The 22,345-nt window shown below is 33.5% G+C and overlaps 1 protein-coding gene across 4 annotated transcripts in view; it reads left to right on the forward strand.

Annotated features, from left to right (window-relative positions):
• The window catches only part of SPRED1 (sprouty related EVH1 domain containing 1), a 119,209-nt gene that overhangs the window by 53,815 nt on the left and 43,049 nt on the right, over positions 1 to 22,345 (forward strand). For all 4 annotated transcript variants that reach the window (XM_037143760.2, XM_037143767.2, XM_037143756.2 and 1 more), the window contains one exon: positions 21,117 to 21,285. In XM_037143760.2, coding sequence (XP_036999655.1) covers positions 21,117 to 21,285 — 169 coding nt within the window. The remainder of the gene's footprint in view (positions 1 to 21,116; positions 21,286 to 22,345) is intronic.

Genomic DNA, 22,345 nt, shown 5'->3' on the forward strand with positions numbered 1-22,345 from the left:
GTACTTTCTCTTTCGTTTCCTGTTAATTTAATAATTCTAGCCTCATAAGACTACCAGGTAGCCAGCTTAGTTTTTCAACACTATTATCTTCCATGCAGATAAGTGTTTTCTTTCATGTATGTATTTTAAAATATGAGTCTTAACTTCTGATAATATTACATACTTTTTAATTAGTATAGAAAGCTCTTTCTCCTTTATTTCATTTGTAAGCCATAGAACAACTCTAATCATATCTGAAAAGCTGAGTAATGTTGGTGTAATTCCTCCATCAAGCAAAAGGAAAGCATACACTTAGAAGCATAATGAGAATGAAGTGCCAAAAATTTCTAAGACCCTTGAGAATAACTATAATTCCTTTAAATATATACTTGTGGATTGGTTTGTGAGCTCATTTAGTATCTGATGGTATTTCTATGTATTTTAAGTTCCAAATAATTCTTTTATATATGAACTTTTTAAAAAGATTTTATTTACTTATTTGTAGACATAGGGAAAGGGTGGGAGAAAGAGAGGGAGAGAAACATCAATGTGTGGTTGCCTCTTGCATGTCCCTGCTGGGAACCTGACCTACAACCCAGGTATGTGCCCTGACTGGGAATCGAACCAGCAATGCTGTGGTTCACAGGCCAGCACTCAGTCCAGTGAACCACATCAGCCAGGGCTCATATATGAACATTTTTAATAAATTTACTTTTAATTTTGGTTCTTGGCTTCTGGATAATTTGCACTAATAAATTATTTCAGTACTTTAACATGCCTTGTTAAACTAATTTTTCCTGTTCCCCAATTTCTGCCTCAGTGAAAGGGAGAGTTATCCTAAATCATCTTGAAAGCCTTCTTAACTCCAGTTTTTTTGTGAGTTTATAATTAACTCCTGACAGTGTATCTTAATGAACCAGAATATAGTTTTAGGATTGTAGGAAACCCCAGTTGAATTTAGAAGTATACCTAATAAATTTAACATGTCATCTCTAAAAGTTTAAATATTTAAAGGTGATTCTGGTTTTTGATAAAGATGGTGGCTGGCATATGCTAATGCTAATTTAAAATAAGGCTTTGTAGGCTTCTAAGAAAGATTCTGGTGACTTGTTCTGGAGTATGATGCTTCTCATCTGAGCTAATGGCAATTGGGAAATGTTTTGGAGGAAAATTTGTGGATTTTAGAAACAGTAAAATAGTAAAGATCGAACCATTGGCTATATTAATGGACAGTTTACTTTAGGGTAATTTAATAAGGGACATAATCTGCATAACTAGGAATGAGGCTGGTCAAAGACAGTCAGACTGATGGATTAGTCTCATTGTGGCTTTGACATAAAGCTTGTGAGAATAAACTTGGGATTCAGAAAGGACACAAACGTGTTCTCTATGACAGAACTTACAAAGAGCCCTTAGGTGCAGAATCATAACAGACTAACAGAAAGTACAGTCTTCTGGTAGAAGCACTGACCTAGGCATCAGACCACCTATTGTTTTACCTAACCATTTCTCCTTGAGGAAGCTTGTTATTTGTGTAACAGAATAATAAATATATCACAGTGTAGACATAGAAGAAAAATTATTCAGTTGGAGGGTTACCATGTTTCCTGTAGAGATTAGCTGTATAGTAAAGCATTTTAAGTTATGGGAACTTGTATGATCAAAGACAGAGTCAATAATGCATGTTTATAAATTGAAAACATCAGTCTTGTGGGGTGTCAGGACAGATGGGACAAGTGACACAGTGACACTGCACTGAAATAAGCAGATTAATTGCCCCCCTTTCCTGACCAAGATACTTTTGAAATAATATAGAATTGAAGTGTATATTCTTTTTCATTATTACTGCCTTTTGGAATTATTAATGTCCATTTCTATAGATATTTGTATTGATTGGTTTTATTTAAATGCAGTTGTCTAAGTTCCAGGCTTTTTAATTTATCTAAGAAAGAAATACTCTGTGACTGTTGAGTCTATAAATTTATGAAGTTCTTCCCAAGTTGGTAGTTTTCTTTAAAATTCTTCTTGGTGAGCCCTGGCTGGTGTGTCTGGGTGGATTGAGCACCAGTCTGTGAATCAAAGGGTCACAGGTTGGATTCCCAGTCAGGACACATGCCTCATTTGCAGGCCAGGTCCCCAGTTGGGGGCATGTGAGAGGCAACCACACATTGATGTTTCTCTCCCTTCATTTCTCTCTCTGTTCTATAAAAATAAATAAAATAATAATATTCTTCTTGGTGAGTAAACTATATTTTAATAATATAAAAGATATTTGCTAAAAACTCTTCTTTACTCATTTTGCCTGTCAGTTACATCTTAGAGTAATTTTAGAAATGAAGTACGGTATCTATCCTTCAAACCGCAAGAAAAACTTGTGTTCTTTAGGAAAGAATTGATTAATATAGTCATCGATAATTAGCACATGTGTAGCTAATAAAAAAATTGATAATATTTTACTTATTCGTCCGAGAAAGAGTGAGACATCAATTTTTATTACTCCTTTTATTTATGCATTCATTGGTTGATTCTGGATGTGTCCTAACTAGGGATCAAACCCACAATCTTGGCATATGGGGACAATGCCCTAGCCAACTGAGCGACCTGTCCAGGGCTTAAAGAGTGTTTATAACTTAGAATACTGGTAACAGTGGTGACGAAGAAAGCTGGCTTTTCTCAAGGGTGAAAAAAAGCCCCTTTGGCAGAAGAGTTTTCCAGCCTTTGATCTGCAATTACTTGTACTAAAAATAAGTCTTTTATACTTCCCAAAGGGTTATATTTACTTCTTTTTTAATAAGAAAAGCAGCACAAATAAAGAGCAGGCTGAATGGGGATTTCTTTTTTCAGGAAGGCAGCATTGTGTGTAACTGAGCGGTACTCATTCATTTATTGGCTTGTTCATTCAGAGTAATTAGAAAGTATTTCCTGTGATGTTTACCTATAATTTCCTTGTTTTTATGATGTTTACAAAGGTAGAGTTTGTTTTATAGGTTACCCTTTTGATACTCTAAACTAGAGCTTCCCTAAGCTGTGTGCCATGAAAAATAGTGGCTGGAGTCTCTGGGCTTGTTGCCTCTTAACCAGTAGCAGCTCCTGTTTCATAGTTGCCTTATAAATGTTTTTTTAAGTGTGCCTGAGGAAAATGTTGGAAAGCACTGCTCTACATAGTTGGCTTTTCACACTTTATTGATGATTGAGAAGGAATTCAAAATGAACACCAGGCTTTGGTGTTGTATTCTAAAGGTAATCAAAGTACTGCCTTTCTCCCAGGCACTTGGCCATGGGAATGGTCTTTAACAAGAATAGAGTCTCAGAACCACTTTTCTTGATCTGAGTTGTATCCTCCATTTCCTTCTAAATCTTTATAGCCTTGATTTCTTCACTTAATTTTTTAGTGTGTTAGTGTTATCCTGGATCACATATTTCTTAAATGCTAGTTAAAATTTAATTGTCATGTATAGATTATATCTTTGTACCTTTTTAGTTGAATTGTATGTGATGTGTAAATTTAAAACACTCTTCCTAGAATCTTTAGAAGTAGCTGAATAAACTGTCCATAACAGCATTAAAGGTTTGCTAAAATATTTAGTACTACAGTTTAAAATTACCATGGGGATATAAATTAGATATACCTATATTTATGTAGTAGGCAATAAAATATTATACATTTACAAATTTAATTAAAATTATGTATTAAAAGCATGTTATGTGCTAAGATGACAAAAAATGGAATAGGCTACATAGATACAATAGGACTCAAAACATTTGGATTACTTAAGATATATATGGAAACAAGAAAAAAGCACAGTGCAATTCAGCAAAGTTATGAGATAGCTGTCATTATAAACTTATAATGACAAAGATAATAATGGGTAAAGCTAAAATAATAAAGGTAAAAAGTGAAGAAAGGGAAGACAAGAAACATTTCAAATTTAGCAGGTAGCCAAAGAGATAAAGATAATGTTTTTTTGGTTTACTAAGTATAATTAGGTTATAGATAAAAAGTGGCTTATAAAAATAAAAAATGTCCATAAGCTAATAGTTTTACTCTTTGAATTGACACATTTTAACAGGGGAGTTTCTTTCCAGTTATTAAAACTTGAAACAAAATTAGAGTGATTGTTTCTAGGAAGAAAATAGTTACAATATAGGAGCAGTTTTATTAACAATGAGACTCACCCCCTCAAGCTTTAAAAGACCAGAGGAACATCTTTCTGCCTTAGATTAGATTTTATAAAAGTACAGAACAACAGTTTCCTGCTTAGCTTTTCCCACTGTGCCTCTGTGAATTATTGCATTGTGAAACCTCAGTCTTCCACTAAAAACCAACTGCATTAACTAGTTTTTCCTTTAAGATTCAGCAACTCTCTCTTGAAAGATACTGGTTCTCCTATTTACCATAATATCACAGGGAGGAAAATATCACAGGAGTGGAAGTAGAGATAGATGGTATCAGTATTTTAAATGTGCTTCATTTATTTGCCTTAACAGAGTGTTAGTGTATCAGCCATATCTACAAATCCTGTTATTGACACTGTACCATTCAGATCACCACCCTCCAACTTCCATTTTCATCTACTGACCGTAACTATTCCTGTCCATAACCAACTCTTCCACATCTGAACCTCGTCGTTATTCGTGGCTAATTTGCTTTGCACAGTCATGACCTTTTGGTCTTCATTTCAGCATCCTGAATCTGGTTGTTACTCAGAACTGCTTCATTTGAGAAACTTTATAATTTCCTGTCATTTCTTCTTTATTCCCCTTCTCTTACTCTACAGTTTCATACTTACTCTATTACTTTGTGCCTCTGATTTTATCCCAATTTCAGTAGATTCCTCTGGCTTGAGTATTTTTTATTTTCTTCTTTCTAAATCCAATGTAATTTTTTTGGTCAGTTGTTTAAACTATTTCTTCATGTTTCAGTAGACAGTATGTTGCTGAGGTCTTTTTGTGGCTTTTTTAATGTTATTTGACACTAAAATTTCATTGAATTCTACATCATTAAAAGAGAATATTCCCTTTTTATTTATTATTACTATTTTTAATCCTCACCCAAGGACATGCTTATTGATTTTAGAGAGAGGACAAAGGAGGGAGAGAGGGAGAGAAACATCAATCAGTTGCCTCTCATGCACCTGACAAGGGACTGAACCCGCAACCTAGGTGTCTGCCCCAACTGGAAATGAACCCATGACCTGGTTTACAGGATGGCACTCCAGCCAACTGAACCACACTGGCCAGGGTGAGAATGCTCCCTTTTTAAAGGCAAGTCTTTCCTGCAACTGTTACACAGTGAGAAGCTACTGTGTGTTCAACATTGTTCTAAGGACTGGGAATAACTAAATGAACAATGACAGGAATTCTAGCTTTTAAGATAATAGACATTACGGTGAGGGACAAAGAAATATTATAATAAATAAGGGTAATAACCTGCTAGTCAATTGTAAGTGATAAGAGGAAAAACAAATCAGGGGACAGAATTATAGGGAGTTTTTTGTGGGGAGGAACTGTAAGAATCAGACCTTTCCTTCCTTTGTCTTAAATCTGTCTGCCTATTCCCAAAGTCAGGCACTTCCATGATGTTGCCTTACTTAGTTCCTATTTACCAAAAGCAAGCACTGAATTTCGGAAATGCCCTCCGGTCTTTTACAGTAACTAAATAACTATAGACAGTATATTAAAAGTATATGTAGAGTGGCGAATGTAGACAGATTGCTAGTCCTGAGGGAACAGCAGTGGCAGGAACAATTTCCTTTTTGTTGTCACGGGTAAGTCATAGATGGAAAACCGAGTTAGAGAAAGCACTTTGGCAAGTCAATTTTGCTGCGAAGGATTGGAAATGGAGGAAATGTTAATAATAATAATAACAACAACATTCATCTAGTCCAAAATTGCCTACTCATTTTAGGGTCAGTCCATTGAAAAGATAATAGATAAATTCTACTAAGGACTTTTTTTTAATACTGTGTTTTTTAAAGATTTTTATTTATTTATCCTTAGAGGGGAAGGAAAGGAGAAAATATCAATGTATGGTTGTCTCTCGTGCGTTCCCTGCTGGGAACTGGCCTACAACCCAGGCATGTGCCCTGACTGGGAATCGAACCTCAATCCTTTGGTTTGCAGGCCTGCGCTCAATCCACTGAGCTACACCAGCCAGGGCTAATGACTTTTTTTATAACCATAAATTTTGTGACTTTCTTTTGGCACTTGTGTTTCAACAGTTAACTCTTTAATATTTCCAGTATTCCTGGAAGAGAGAGGGAAAACCCACCTGTTAGGATATCCATTATCTTTCTCTGGAGTCATGTGATAGCTGTTTTCCTTGAAAATTAAGATTTGTCATATTCCCTTATTACCTTCCTACTTGCTTTTATTTTTTTCCCAGAAAACTTTAGTTTAACACTTAATTTCCTTCAGCACTCTACAGAATATACTAGACTTCCTCGTTATTCTTCAATTGGCTTGCTTTAAATTAATGTCATTTCATTCTTTAGTTACTAATTTATACTGGTTGCTCTGGTCTGTCAGGCTCATCAGTATTATTTTGGCTTCACCTTTCTCCTTTGTACTTAATCATGATGTATTTCACATTTCTTCCATTACATTTCAACTGTCATTAAATTGTTATAATAGTTATGACTTCACTAATAACTAAATTAAAATTCAAACTTTTTAGTCTCACTTTTTAGCTCTCTAAATATTCCATCACTATTTTTGCCCTATTAGAATCTAACTTATCATATAACTGTATCCTGGTTTTAATTGATTGGTTGATTGCTGTTATTCTTTTAATTAATCAACAGCTGCTTGAATACCTTCATGTATTATATTAGTTTGCTTGGGCTGCCTTAAAAAAAAACAACCAGAGAGTGGCTGGCTAAAACAGCAGAAATTTATTTTCTCACAGTTCTGGAGCCTGGGAAGTCCAAGATCTGGATGCTGATTGATTTGATTTCTGGTGAGAGCTGTCTCTCTAAATTTCAGAAGGGTGCAGTTCAATCTCTACCACTTCCTATTTAATTCTACTTTTTTGTCTGTCAATTCTTATATGAATGTTATACTCTTAAAATTAGTTTTATGTAGAATATCTGCTGATACTAATTTTCCCCTCATTAGACTTTACCTCTTTTTTGGATATAAACATATATAAAAATTTTTATGACTGTAGCGTATGATTTTGGGCTCATTTTTGGTCTTTTCAAGCTTATTTGTACAACTCGTCTTCTGTACGTGCAGTAGCTAGCCAGTGACAATGTTGGCTTTTTTGTGTATGTGTGAATGTGATGGGACTTCTGGTGCCGTAGAGACGTAGGATGTTAGCTCTTGTTCTGAGACATCATTTATCCCACATCAGAATTTGATGCTGATTTTTCTGAAATTTGGTTTTGCAGATATTCCATAGACTTTTGAAACTTATTTTTTATTGAGATAGTTAGAGATTGTTAACTGTTCTAGTAAGGAATAATGTTTAAAAAGATTCTGTTTTCCTTTTACCCAGTTTTCCTAGTGATAACATTTTGCAAACTAGTATATTACAACCAGAATAAATAGTCACATCTACACAGTACATTTTACTCAAGACTTTCCCAGTTTTGTACTCATTTGGGTACATATATAGGTCTATATAGTTTTATCACATGTATCCACTCCATAGAAAGAATACAGAGCAGTTCAGTAATCATAAGAATCCTTTTCCCTGTTACTTACTCTTCAATAAAGACACCTACTTCCCTCTTGTCCTGGCAATAACTCACCGGTTCTCTTTTTCTATAATTTTGTCATTTTGAAAGTATTATATAATTGGAATCAGATATATGTAACTTGAAGATTGTTTTTTTTTCCTCATTCAGTATAGTTCCCTGAGGGTTGGGTATGTGTTCCTTTTTATTGTTGACTGGTATTCTATGATAACTATGTACCAAAGTTTAACCCCATTGACTCACTAAAGGAAAAAGCAGGCTGCTTACAGTTTGGGACTATTGCAGATTTAGCTGCTATGAACATTCAATACAAGTTCTTCTGTAAACATAAGTTTATTTCTTTGGGATAAATGACCATAATGCAATTGTTGGACTGTGTGGTAGTTGCCATGTTTAGTTATGTAAGAAACTGACAAACTTTTCTCCAGAGTGGCTGCAGCATATTACATTTCCACAGGCAGCGAGTGTATCAGCGATCCAGTTTCTAGGCATTCCTGCCAGTGTTTTGTGTAGTCACTATTTTTGATTTTAGTCTTTTTGATAGGTGCGTAATGATAGTTCATTGTGATTTTAATTTGCATTTTCCTAATGGCTAATCATATGTTTATATGTACCTTCTTTGGTGAGATGGCTGTTTATGTCCTTTGCCATTTTTATCATTGGATTGCCTTTATTTTTCCTGTTGAATTTTGAGAGTTCTTTATACATTCGAGATACTAGTTCTTCATTGGGATATGTGGTTTACAAGTATTTTCTTCCAATCTCTTTATTCCTTTCACAGGTTGTGCAGAACAAAGTTTTTAATTTTAATGAAGTTCAGTTTATCAGTTTTGCTTTTCATGGTTCAAGTCTAAGAACTCTTTGATTTTATTGTCAAGTCTAAGAACTCTTGGTCTAGCCCTAGGTCCTGAAGATTTAGCCTATGTATTTTTCCTAAAAGTTGTATAGTTGTTCATTTTTATGTAAGGTATGATAATTATGTCAAGGTTAATTTCTTTTGCCTGTGAGTGTCAAGTGTTTCCAGCACCATTTGTTGATAGGGTTGTTCTTCCTCCATTAACTTACTTTTGTACTCCTGTTAAAAATCAGTTGAGTATTTTGTATATGTTCTCCATTTTGTTTCATTGTTCTGTTTGTTCCTCTACAAGTATTACACACTGTATTGTTGTAGCTATATTGTAAACCCTAGTATTGGGTAGAGTGATGTCTCTTATTCTTATTTCTCAAGATTGTTTTAGCTATTCTAGGGTCTGTGCTTTTCACATAAATTTTAGAATAAACCTACCCATGTCTACAAAAATCCTTACTGGGATTTTTGATAGGAATTGTGTTAAACCTATAGGTCAATTTGAAGAGAATTGACATCTTTACTGTGTTGAATCTTCCAGTGTATGAATGCAATATATCTTTAGTTAAATCTTCTTTGTATTCTTTTTTTCTCCTTTGAATTCTTTTACCAGCATTTTGTGATTTTCAACATATAGATCCTATATACATTTAGTTAGGTGTATAGTTCAGTGTTTCATTTTTCTTGGAGCATTTGTAATGGTAGTGTGTTTATAATTTTGGTTAGTGCATGCTTATTGTATGTGTATGGAAATGCAATTAACTTTTGTTTATCCTGTTTTCTTGCTGACCTATATGGTCTGTTAGATTCCCTGGGATTGTTTAACACAGACATGCCATTTCAGATGTGAACAGTTTTGATTCTACCTTTTCAATCTGTATGCCTTTCATTTTTTTCTTTTTTATTGCAGTTCTGTGTTGATCAGAAATGGTAGTAATGGACATCCTTGCCTTGGTCAGATGTTAGTGGAAACACATTCAGTCTTTCACCTTGAAGTATGATTTTGGCCATAGGGTTCTTAAAGTGCAACCTTTATAGAACTGAGATAATTCCTTTCTCTTTCTAAATTGCTGGTAATTTTTATTATGAATGTGTGTGTGAATTTGTCAGGTGCCTTTTCTGTTAACATATAGAACATCTTTAGCTTGATGACATGATAGATTACATTGATTGATTGATATTTTATTTTTGAATGTTGACCCAGCTTTGTGTACCTGGTTAAATCCCATTTGGTCATGGTGTATATAATCTTTTCATACATTATTGGATTTGAATTAGTACTATTTCATTAAGGAATTTTATGTTTAATTACATGAGGGAGATTGGTCTGTAGTTTTCTTTTTTGGTTCTTGTCAGGTATTGGTATCAGCTAAATTAGTTTCATAAAGTCAAGTGAGAACTGTTCTCTCTTCTTCTGTTTTCTGAAAGAGACTATGTAAAATTGGTATTACCGTAGTTCCTCTTTAAATATTTGGTCAGATTCTCCAGTGAAGACCTCTTAGTGTAGAGAGTTCTCTTACTGAGAACTTTTAAAGTGAAAATACTCTTTCTTCATCAGTTATAGGACTATTCAAGTTAACATTTTTGTTTTGATAATGTTTGATTTGCATAGAATTGGTCCATTTTCTCTAAAAATTGTCTAATTTATAAGTCCTTAGTATCTTAATTATTCTTTTAAAGTCTGCAGGATCTTTAGCAATATCCCATTCCATTCCTAAAATTGGTGATTTATGTTTTCATTTCTAATTTGTCAGTATAGCTAGAGGTTTATCAATTTTCCTGTTTTTTAAACTAGCTTTTTGTTTCATTATTTTCTTCATTTTCAATTTTATTGATTTCTGGTTTTTGTTCATTTCTTTCTGCATGCTTTGGGTTTTATTTTCTTCCTCCTTTTTCTAATTTCTTAAGCTGGAAACTTCAGTTATTGATTTGAGACCTTCATTTCAACATCCACAGACTTTTAAAACTTCATTAAATTATTTAATTGTATAACTTTTTTTTGTTCTCCTATTCAGAGCTGAAAATTCCCAACCATCATTATGTCTTTTGGTATTCTTAAGTTTCTAAATAATGTTTGTATCATAGATATTGCTGTATAAATCCATAAATAGAGGTCTATGGCTGTTAAATCATTAAATCATTGAGATTGGTTCTATCAGAATTGTGTGGGCTCTTCTCTAAATTATGCAGACCCAGTTGAGGGAGAAGAGAATTATTTAAGCTTTTTTTGTGTGTGTTATGTTTTTTGTTTTTTTCTGGCAATTCGGAGATCTTACAGGTTATGGGGATTTGGGAAAGAATCAAATAAAGAAGCAAGAATTATTACGTGTGCCCAAGAATTTTATATTGTTCTTTAGTGTGGTCACCAAGAGTCAGAACCGCGTCCTAATTATTGTGACAGTTCCCTCCTCTTTTTGCTGTTGGTAATCTCGGTTCTCCACAGGGAGTGGTCTTCTTCTTAGGGCCCTCGGAGGCTGGCCAGTTTCCTAGAGGTGCTGATGGATCCCACTGTGTCTCATTCCTCCTCCCCTTTCATTCTCACTTCCTACTGATGCAGGCTCTTTAATGGTTGCAGGTCTCTAATGGTTTTCTATTCTCAATCAGTGAGTTACATTTTTTTCTAGGAAATTGGTCATTCACTTAGTTTTTCGAATTAGGGGTCATAAAATCCTTACATTGTATTTTATTATTTTCTAAGGGTTTCGTGTGCCCGCAGTTTTGTCCCCATTTTCATGTCTAATACTATTTATTTGTACTTTGTGCCTTCCTTTGTCCGTTTCCCTAGTCTTGTCAGAGAGTCAGCTTTCAGCGAGAATAGTACGAGAGCTCCTATGCGCCCCTTGCCCAAATTCACCGATTTTTAACATATGTCACATTGGTTTTATCCTTTTCTCTCTCCCCCCACATTACACACACATTACACACGTGCACACACATTTTTGAACCCTATGAAGTCACATACATCCTGCCTTTTACTCCTTAATACTTCAGTGTATTTTTCCTAAGAACAAAAATATTTTCTTACACAGTCACAGTATAATTATTTTATTAGGAAATTTAACATAAATACAGTGCTTTAATGTACATTTCATATTCGTTTTGTAACTCACCTGATAATATTCTTATAACATTTTTGTTCCTTCAGTACAAAGTCATGTGACATTTAACTGTCATGTGTCTTTATTCTCTTTCAATCTGGAGAAGTTCCTCAGTCTTTTCCTTTATGAGTTGGACATATTTAAAGTCTTTTTATAACATAGACATATTTAAAGAATATTGGCTTCCTTTCCTCCCTGTTATGTGAGAACCATGCCATTGTTCCTTTTTAAAAAGGTCTAAAATTCCACTCAACTCAGAACAGTGTTAAATATAAAATTTTATTAATAATTGGTAAAATAATAATTAATAAAATGTTATTAATGTGTAAAATACATGTTTAATAACAATATAATTTTATGTATCATAAGATGCCATGGTGTCCTTCATAGAGGATACAGTTTTTATATTGTCTAGAAGACTGAAGTTCATGAGGCAGCTGTTTGAGATACCAGTTATTGATTTTGGTTGTCACATAATTTGAATTTGAAATTTTTCTTGGGATTCAAAAGTATTTCAGAGTCTCTACTAAAATTGTTTAGCTTTGGTTACAGACTATATTACTTTTTAGATAATGCTATTTGTAAATATGTAATTATCTACTCGTAAGGTAGCAACTATAATAAACTACATAGTAGTTTGAAAGTACATATTTAATTTTACTCTGCCCTCCCAAATTACTAGTTGTTGTTAGTGAAACAAAAATGCATTTATTGACATTTTGGGCTTGGTCTGTTTTGTTTTTATTTTATTTTTATTTTATTTTATTTTATTTTATTTTATTTTTTGGCTTGGACTATTTTAAATGCTTATGGAACACAAGTGTAGTAATTTTATGATAGGAGTTTTGCTATATATTTCCCGAAATAATGTATCTTCAGAAGTTTTAGTTATTCAATGACCTTGTTGTTTCCTCCCCTGCCCCACCCCCTCCCAAAAATACCCTAGAATTTTTTTTAGAAAAAGGAAAAATATTGGGTGATTGAAATGTTTTCACTGTTTTTAGAATCCATTAACTTAAGCTCTTTAGAATCTATTCACAAGGTCTTTGAGATCCTAAGTACCTTTATCATTCAAACTTTTCCCCTTCCATTCTGTAACAAGGTCTCCCCTCATAGATAGATAATAATCTCCCAGCCTTCTCATAGCAACTGCTCTATTTGGCCTAGTGATATCACCTAGAGACCGACCTCTTCATTGCTACTAATATTTATTGAAGTTTTATTGCATCTCAGGCAGATTTAAGTATTCTGTACTACCTCATTTAATTGTTAAAAGTCGGATGGATAATAAATGGTGGAAACTGGATGGCACCCAGCTGATCTTAGCTGCAAAGCCCACAAACTTCATTAGTTACTGTTCCAAATTCCTGTTACACAGTACTAACATATGGGAGGGGGGAAGAGGAGTGCAGTGTGCCCAGTTCCTGCACCTTCTATTATTCATACTTTAAATCGTTTTATTTTGGACACTTTTCATTCAACCACCTTTCTTATTCTGCCTTTCTCTTTTAACTCCTAGCCTGGTACGATAGGGAAATCACTTCTTCTCCCTCTCTCTCTTCATCTATATCAGACTTTTAATATATTTACGCCGATATTCAATTCACTTTTCTTAAATTTAGACTTCACCTGTTCATGTGTATTTTTGTCATAATTAACATCTATTGAACCTTAATAAGGAAAGAAAAAATTTCTTTTGTTACCAGTAGGTTAAAAGACTTTATGACCTCATTAAAATATTCATGGTTCCAAAAGTATTTAGCCAGAAAAGTATTTAGACTTGTATGTCTTAGCCGACTTAGATCTGAGTAGATCTGTATTGGAATGCAGAGCTGTTCTTTCAAATACCCCTATATAGTTGTATTTTTCCTCCCTCATCATTATGTGCACCTTCCTAAGGCTGGCTCCAGCCAGTCAGTTTGCAGCAGTTATATTCTGCTCAAACCTGGTCATGTCTGCTAAGGTGTCAGAGTCTGAAAAAGATTTTTTGATGCAGTTGTTATTAACATTTAAGTGCATTCGAATCTGTTGCTACTTTTTTCTAGCTTTAAAATCCTTCATCATACATTATATTGTTTGTTTATAATAAATAATACTGCTGATTGTAAAACATGACTCTGATTTGTTCTCATTTGTTAACAAGCCACATTCTTAATGGATCTTAAAGTTTATTGATGTCAAATTATTTGGACAACATATTCTTTCATGGTTACTCTTTTTGATTCCATCTTATTAAACATTTTATAATTGCTGTTTCCACTTTGGATATCTTTATATTAATTTTATATAAAATGTCTTCTTTGGGTAGAGATAAAATAAAGGTAGGGCCCCTGATCCTTTAATTTATCTTTACTCCATAATTTGTAAATGTTATTCATTGTTAACCGTGGAGGTTTGATGAAATTTATGTACTTCCAGAACTCCGTAACCCTGGAAAGAGATACATTCAACTATTAATTAGGATTAGTTAGAAATGTGTTTCACTTGACTATATACAAATATTTTTCATATGTCTAATGGCAGTGGTATTTGTCTTTAGGATAGTCTTAACAGGATTTAGAATTATTTATTTTGTGCCAGATACATGTAAAGAAGCCCTTAAGAGTAAGCGTAGGTCATATATTCTGGGAGAGTTGTAACCGCTTCAGGACTATGTGTGCCTTTCCCACGTTGGTAATTAGTAGGTATTTCTCCTTATTGACCAGAAATAGTTTATCCCATTACCTATTTTTCCTGCAGAGTAAGTATATCACCTGTTGATGTTATTGGTTGATTATAATTGCTTGGCAAAAATGTAGCTGCCATTTTCTGCAGTTTGGTTGCTTGCTAATTATATACCAATCATGAATATGGTAAAAATTGAACTCTGCTTCTTGTATGCCTGTTATTAATATTACTATTATCTTAACATACATAATTGGTATAGTGAATATTGCAGTGGACTAAAGTCAGACCATAATTGTTTTGATACAATTTAGGGGCAATGGAAGGAGGGAGGCAGCAGAATGCACAGTTTTTAAGAATTCTTCCAGCCCTTAAAACTTTTGTTTTTAAGGAACGCAGATATAGTATTGATCACATGATGAGTAAAAGTCTTTTGAAGACATACATTTTTTACTTACTCCTTTTAATATAACTTTGATTATATTGTTGATTTTCTTTTCTTTTCTTTTTTTTTTTACTTTGAGGACAGTTATCCTTGTTACATAAAGTGTGCAGTACGTTATCTTTAATGTCATGAGAGTGCATTTCTTTTTTAATGCTACTTAAAGTCAGAAGCAAAACAAATTTCTATTATATTGTATGACTTAGAGGAGAAATTGAGAAATTGTTATACTTCAGACATGGAGGCTTTGAGATTATGTAAGATTTGAGGGATGCAGAATGTTTTAGGAAGCATATGAGTATTTTTTAAATTACATGGAAAGAACAGTGGGTAGTTGTGCCAATAGATTACCTGTTTTTTAATAAATCTCACTTCCTTTTCCTAAATTATGAATGGTTACTACCATAGTAGCCTTTCCCTAAGGAACAAGACTTTTTATTTTACTTTAAATATATAACATGAACAGTAAAAATATTTTTGTTTCCTAACATCATTTTACAGATAAATGTTAATAATACAGATTGACATGTAGTTTATAATTAGTTGGTGATATGGCATGTAATCTCAGTATTTGCATGACTTTTAGGAGTAACATTCTTGCATAGGAATTTGTGTGAGTCAAAGAGCTAGTTCATTATCTCCCATTTCCTCTATGTATTTTAAAGCTCATTTTTTAAAAAGTCATTTTAAAAAAAGTTGCTAAAACTAGATGCTATTTGTAAACAACTGGTAAAGATTAGTGTAGATTATGTAGACATTATATTTTCTGAAAGAAAATATTTGGAAAACAACCTAGGAAAATTTAAGATGGGTTAATTCAGTAGTATTTTCATTATTAAATGTTAATTTAGTGATATTTTTATGTAATAGCTATAAGACCAAATTTACTTTATGTCCTCTTTTTTGACAATTTTAATTTAGCTTTGTTTTCTAAAATACATATTGCTTTCTTTACTGTTTATGAATACAGTAGAAATGTTGCAGTAATCCATACAGCAATCTTAACTTCTTTAATTTTATTATGAATTTTATTATTTATATTGCAAATCGTTGCTGTGACAAATAGTAAACTCTTCAGAATGCCCTAACAAAGACCTAACACATAAAAGCCCTACATAAGTGTGAAGTCTTATGTTATACAAGTAGAATCATCAGAGTATAGGAAAGAAAACTTGAGGCATTATGTTGTCTCTAACAGGCAAGGCAGAATCTAGTCACTTCTTGGTTATTTCAGAATTAAGACTTATTATAAAAAATTATTAATTCAGTGATAAGTAGGTAAAGGTTTAACAATCAGCACTCCAAAAGGGAGGAAAAGGCAGTGATTTGTAGCATTTACATACCCTACCATGGCTGATTTTAGTCAATGTGACATCATTGCATACGGAGTTGGGAAGAGAACAGTAGCACACCATTATTTTTTCTTTTGTTACTTGTGTTTTTGGCATCATATCCAAGAAATTATTGCCAGTTCCAATGTCCTGAAGCTTTTGTCCTGTGTTTTCTTGTATTTTATTGTTTAATTCTTATTTAGGCTCTTGGTCCATTTGAGTTAATTTTTGTGTACGGCTTAAGTAAGAGTCCAACTTCATTCTTTTGCATGTGAATATCCAGTTTTCCTAGTACTATTTATTGAAAAGACAGACCTGGGGAACATTATGCTAAGTAAAATAAGCCAGTCAGAGAAGGACAGATACCGTATGATTTCACTCATGTGGAATCTAATGTACAAACTGAACTAGCAAGGAAAATAGACAGACTCATAGATAGTGAGTAGGCTGACAGCTGGGAATGGGGTTTTGAGGGTGGAGATGCCGAACTAAAAACAAAAAGGACTCGTGGACATGGACAACAGTGTAGTGATTTTATAGGAGGCAGGCAGGTGAAGGTGGAAGAGGATATAAGGGGGATAAATGGTGACAGGAAAAAATACAGTAAAAAACTGTCCTTTCTCCCACTGAGTGGTCTTGACATTATTGACAAATATGTTGAGGTATTTTCATTCTAGTTCTAGTTGGTTGAGTGTTTTTTATCATGAAAAGAGTTTTAATTTTGTCAAATGCCTTTTTTACATTAGTTGAGATGATCATATAGTTTTTTTATTCATCCTATTCATGTGACATTATATTGATTAGTTTTCATATGTTGAACAATCTTTGCATTCAAGGAATCAGTCCCTTTTGTATATAATCCTTTTAATATGCTGCTGAATTTGGCTTGCTAGTATTCATTGAGGAATTTTGCATCAGTGTTCAAAAGGCATATTAGGTTACAGTTTTCTTATAGTGTCTTTGTCTAACTTTGGTATCAGGGTAATGCTGGCCTCACAGAATGACTTCGGAAGTGTTAACCTTCGCTTCAGTTTTTCTAGAAAGTTTGAGCGTATTAGTATTAGTTCTTTAAATGTTTCGTATAATTTACCAATGAAGCCATCACTGTCAGAGTTTTTCTTTATTGATTGAGAGATTTTCTATTACTGTTCAATCTCTAGAAGTTACAGGTCTATTGAGATTTTTTAAATTTATTTCTGACTTAGTCTTGGTTTGTTTTGTTCCTGGTAATTTGTCCATTTCATCTAGGTTATCCAATTTGTTGCCATTGTGTTGTCCATACTACTCTTATAATCCAGTTTGTTTCTGTAGAATCAGCAGTGATGTCTGTACTTTCATTTCTGATTTTTGTAATTTATATCTTTTCTCCTAGTTCACCTAAAGGTTTGCCAATTTTTTCATCTTTTTCTGATAGAACCAATGCTTGGTTTCATTGATTTTTCTCTAGTCCTCTATTCTCTATTTTGCTGTTGTTTGTATTTCCTTTTTCTGCTGGGGTAGGGATTAGGGGTTTTTTTCTAGTTAGGTCAGGAAGTTACATTATTGATTTGAGATTTTTCTTTGTTTTTTTTTAAGGTGAGTGTTTATAGCTATGCATTATTAGCACAGCACACCATAAATTTTGGTATGCTGTGTTTTTGTTTTAGTTCTCTGAAATGTTTCTAATTTCCAAAATTAATGGCACAGTTAGGAATTCTCCAGTTTTCCTTTTGTTAATGATTTCCGAATTCATCCAGTTGTGGTCAGAGAAGATACTAAATATAATACCTCTATTTTAAAATATATTGAGATGTAATTTGTGGCCTAAGATATGGTCTTTCCTGAACAATGACCCATGTGCACTTCAGAAGAATATGTATTCTTACATTTAAATGTTGTTGGGCAGAGTGTTCTTTATATGTCTGTTCAGTTTAGTTGGTTTATTGTGCTAAGTCCTCAGTTTCCTTAACTTCTGTCTGGTGGTTCTGTTGCTTATTGTGAGTGGGTATTGCACTTTCAGTTATTATCTTAGAACGATCTATTTCTCCCTTCAGTTACACCGTTTTTTGCTTTGGGTGTTTTGATGGTATATATAGATGCACAAATGTTTTTTATATCCTCTTGCTTCCTTGTAACCTTTTTGATTTTGCTTATTTTTTATTTGCATGGAATGTCTTTCTCTGTCTTTCATTTTGAACCTACTCATTTCTGGATTTAAGGTGAGTTCATTGTTGGCAGCATAGAGTTGGATCACATGCATTGATCCATTCTGCTAATCTCTCATTTGGTTGGAAAGCTTAATTCCTTTACATTTAAAGTAATTACTAATATGGAGGGACTTCTGCTGTTAAGCTGTTTGTTTTCTATATGCCTTATAGCTTTTTAATTCCTCATTTTCTGTATTCCTATCTTCTTTTGTGTTTAGTCAATTGTAGTGAAATGCTTAAATTCCTTTCTCATTTCTTTTGTTCATAGTTTTTTTGGTAATTATGGAGATTACAGTAATATTTTAAAGTTAAAACACTAACTGAATTTATACTAGTTTAATTTTAATAACATACAGAAACTACTTCTTTACAGCTTCATCCCCATCTCTGTCAGTTGTTAACGTTACAAAATTATGTCTTCATACATGGTGTGCCAAGAATCATAAAGCAATAATTCTTTTAAATACATTGGTCTCTTAAATTTTATAGATAACAGTATTTGGGGTTAAAATTAGTTACACTAATAACTAGCTTTTACTTTAGTAATTGTTTTTTTTTTCTTTAAATGTGTTAGCTCTTAAATTGAGGTTTTCAAAATTTTTATATAGCATTAAAGTTACTATCTACTGTCATTTCATCTTGTAGAAATGACTCCCTTGACCGTTTTTTTTGCAGAGCAGATCTGGTGGTAGCAAACTCATCTTTTGTTTATCTGAAAATGTCTTAATTTTTCTTTCTCTTTTGAATGACAGTTTTCCCAGGTATAGGCTTCTTGATTGACAGGGGGTTTTTTTGTTTTGTTTTTTGTTTGTTTGTTTGTTTGTTTGTTTAGAACTTTAACAGTATTAATCTGCCCATTATCTTCTGGCCTCCAAAGTTTCTGAAGAGAAGTCTGTGGATATCCTTATTTAGGATCTCTTGTTTGTAATGATTAACTTCTCTTTCTTCTTTCAGGATTCTTTGTGAATTTCTTTGAGTTCATCTCATTTGCAGTTTGTTGAGCTTCTTGCATGTTCATATTCATGTTTCTTATCAAATTTGGATAGTTTTCACCCTGGCCGAGTAGCGCAGTTGATCAGAGCATTGTCTTCATACACTAAAGTTTCAGGTTTGATCTTCAGTCAGGGCACATACAAGAAGCAACCAATAAATGCATCGATAAGTGGAACAACAAAATTGATGTTGTTCTCCCCCTCTCCCCAATCAGTAAATAGAATGTTGAAAAATTAGAAAGTTTTCAACCATTGTTTCTATAAATATTCTCTCTGTTCCTTTCTCCCACAATAATGTATTTTGCTTCTCTTCAGGATGTTTCATGGATCCTTTAGACTCTGTGTACTTTTCTTTGTTTTCTTTTCCTCGGACCTAATAATTTCTGTTTTGTTTTCAAGTCCACTGATTTTCTTTTCTTCCTGCTCATATGATTTTTTAATTCCTCTAGTGAATTTTTTGTTGTGGTTATTGTACTTTACAGCTCCAGAATTTCTTTTACTTTTTTTATTGATATTTCTATTTTGTTCATACATTATTTCTTGATTTTCTCCATATCTTCATTTAGTTCTTTGAGCATCTTTAAGGCAGTTTTTTTAAATTTTTTAAATTACAGTTGACATTCAATATTATATTAGTTTCAGGTGTACAGCTCAATGGTTAAAAACTTACGTAACTTACAAAGTGAACACCCAATAAATCTAGTATCCACCTGATGCCATACATATTTATTGTAATATTGACTGTATTCTCTATGCTATACTTTACACCCCTGTGACTGTTATGTAACTTCCAATTTGTACTTTTTAAGACAATTTTTAAAAAGCCTTTGTCTATTCTGCTGGGGGGATCTTTTTCAGGAGCAGTTTCTGTTGATTCCTCCTCCCCCCTCTTTGAGCCAGTTTTATTTTACTGTTTCTTTGTATGCTTTGGTATTATTTGGTTGAACACTGGGTATTTGCGTCTAATAGTGTGGTAACTCTGGAAATCATATCTTCTCCTTTCCGAAGTTCTTGCTATTTTTGTTACATCATCATTATCTTCGTCATTGGTATCATCAGTCTCTGTGCCAAGGAAAAGAATAAGATAAATTTAATGTCTTCTCATGCCTTTTCTGGGCCTTTCCCTGGGTATACATAGTCACTTTCTAATTTTTTTCCTTATATGCTGTTTCTGCACATTCTAGTCTTTAATGTCTTCCAAAATGGAAAAAGTGAAAAATGACAGCTAAAAATGGAGCTACCCCTTTAAATATCATGGATGTTACTTCATTCTGACAAGGAAAGACTTGCAACAATGAGAAAAAGTACAACAGCAGTGGCTACCCTCTTCTTTCTCTTTATCTCTGTGACCAGAGGCAGCAGTCAGGGATCAGAACAGCACAGATACCTGATATTTGGAGGACAGGGTCCTTTTACCCGTGCTGGCTCCCATGATTTGTGTACATACTGCTCCAGCAGCACATGTACAATTCCCAGCCGTGTCAGCTGGATGGATTGCTGCTACTGTGCTAATAATTGAAACTGATGGAAATTAACCACAGTTTACTGTCTATGCCTTCCCCTGGAAGTTTCAAGCCTTCAGCAGACTGCAGACTTCCAACACTGTTACATCAGACAGATCCTGCCAATGCAATTGTTGTCTAGGTAGGAGGGCAGATTCCTAGCAATTCTTTGCCATCTTCCAGAATCCTCTTTAGTTTCATCTTAATTTCTGTATTGAGCCACTTTGTAAAAGAGATTCAGTAGCAAGACCTCTATATTAATATAGGGTTGAAATACTCATTAAAATATAATAACTCTTTTTTACACTCCAGTTTGTATTTAAGAGATGCATTTGGCCATATGTGTAGTAATTTTTGGCATTTAACTTTTGACAGGTGGTTTTGGAATGTATGCTTAAAAAGGATCTCATTTACAATAAGGTCACTCCGACATTTCACCACTGGAAGATTGATGACAAGAAATTTGGCCTTACCTTTCAAAGTCCTGCTGATGCGAGGGCTTTTGATAGAGGTATTCGAAGAGCTATAGAGGACATTTCTCAAGGTAACTTTTCTTGACTGTTCTTAATTTGTTCATCAGTTCTATGCAGTAAAGTAGAGTTACTTTAAGCAAGTCAGGTTTCGTGATATGTGATCAGGCTTTGAAAGTTCACTGTAGATGAAGATAAAAGAATGGGCTCTTTAGTCTGTTTTCTATTCATTACATCACAATATATACCAGTTACATTTATTACCTTGAGCAGCCCAGCAGCAGCAGCCTTCAGGTACTTCACGTGTTTTCAGATAAGAGCTTGAAGAAGAGGGCAGCCGTCGGGTACCGTTTTCAAAGTCCTTGCGTGTATGTTATAGCAGTCATATTCTTGTTTTGGTAATGATGGAGAGAAAATTTCTAATGATCACACATAAGTAGACTTCAGTTGTTCTATGGCAGAGCACTTTTCTTTTTACCTGATTTCATTGTTGAGCGTTGGCAGATACCACAACCCCATGTCCCTCTGCGATACCTTTCCAATCTGTTAAAATGATTAGCCCTAAAGTTTGCAGGTTTTGAAGAGTAGAAGAGCGTATTTACATGTAAGACTGGCTTCTGCATAACTGAACAAAAGAAATCACATTCAAACTTATTTCTTCCACCAAAACAAGTCAAAACTTGATTTGTTTTTCTAATTAAGAAGGAATATTATCTCTATTCACAGCAATGACTTCTATATAAAGTTACTAAATCAAGATATTAGAAAACATTGTGATTTGCATGTTTTGAATATATTATAAGAAAAGAATTAGAAGAAATGAACTAATTATGAGACAGGCCATATGCAAGAAAATAGAAATACTTAGTATAGATTTGTATTGATAGTACTTAAAACGGTGGTTAAATAATCTATTTGGCTACTTTAAAAGAGTACAGTTTGCTAAATAAATAATCTTTGACTTCCAGTTCAGAAAAAAATTCTATGAAATGATAGCAGTCATTTTATTTTTATTGCCAGTACCTATAAATTCTTTTTATGTCAGTGTTCTTAATGTTGGCTACATGTATGAATTAACTGGGAGGCTTTTGAGAAATAGAATAACTGGTTCCCACTTCAGGTCAGTTGACTGAA

This window comes from Artibeus jamaicensis, unplaced genomic scaffold (genome assembly GCF_021234435.1).
Source record: "Artibeus jamaicensis isolate MK-2021 breed Jamaican fruit bat unplaced genomic scaffold, CSHL_Jam_final contig_1132, whole genome shotgun sequence".
NCBI lineage: Eukaryota > Metazoa > Chordata > Mammalia > Chiroptera > Phyllostomidae > Artibeus > Artibeus jamaicensis.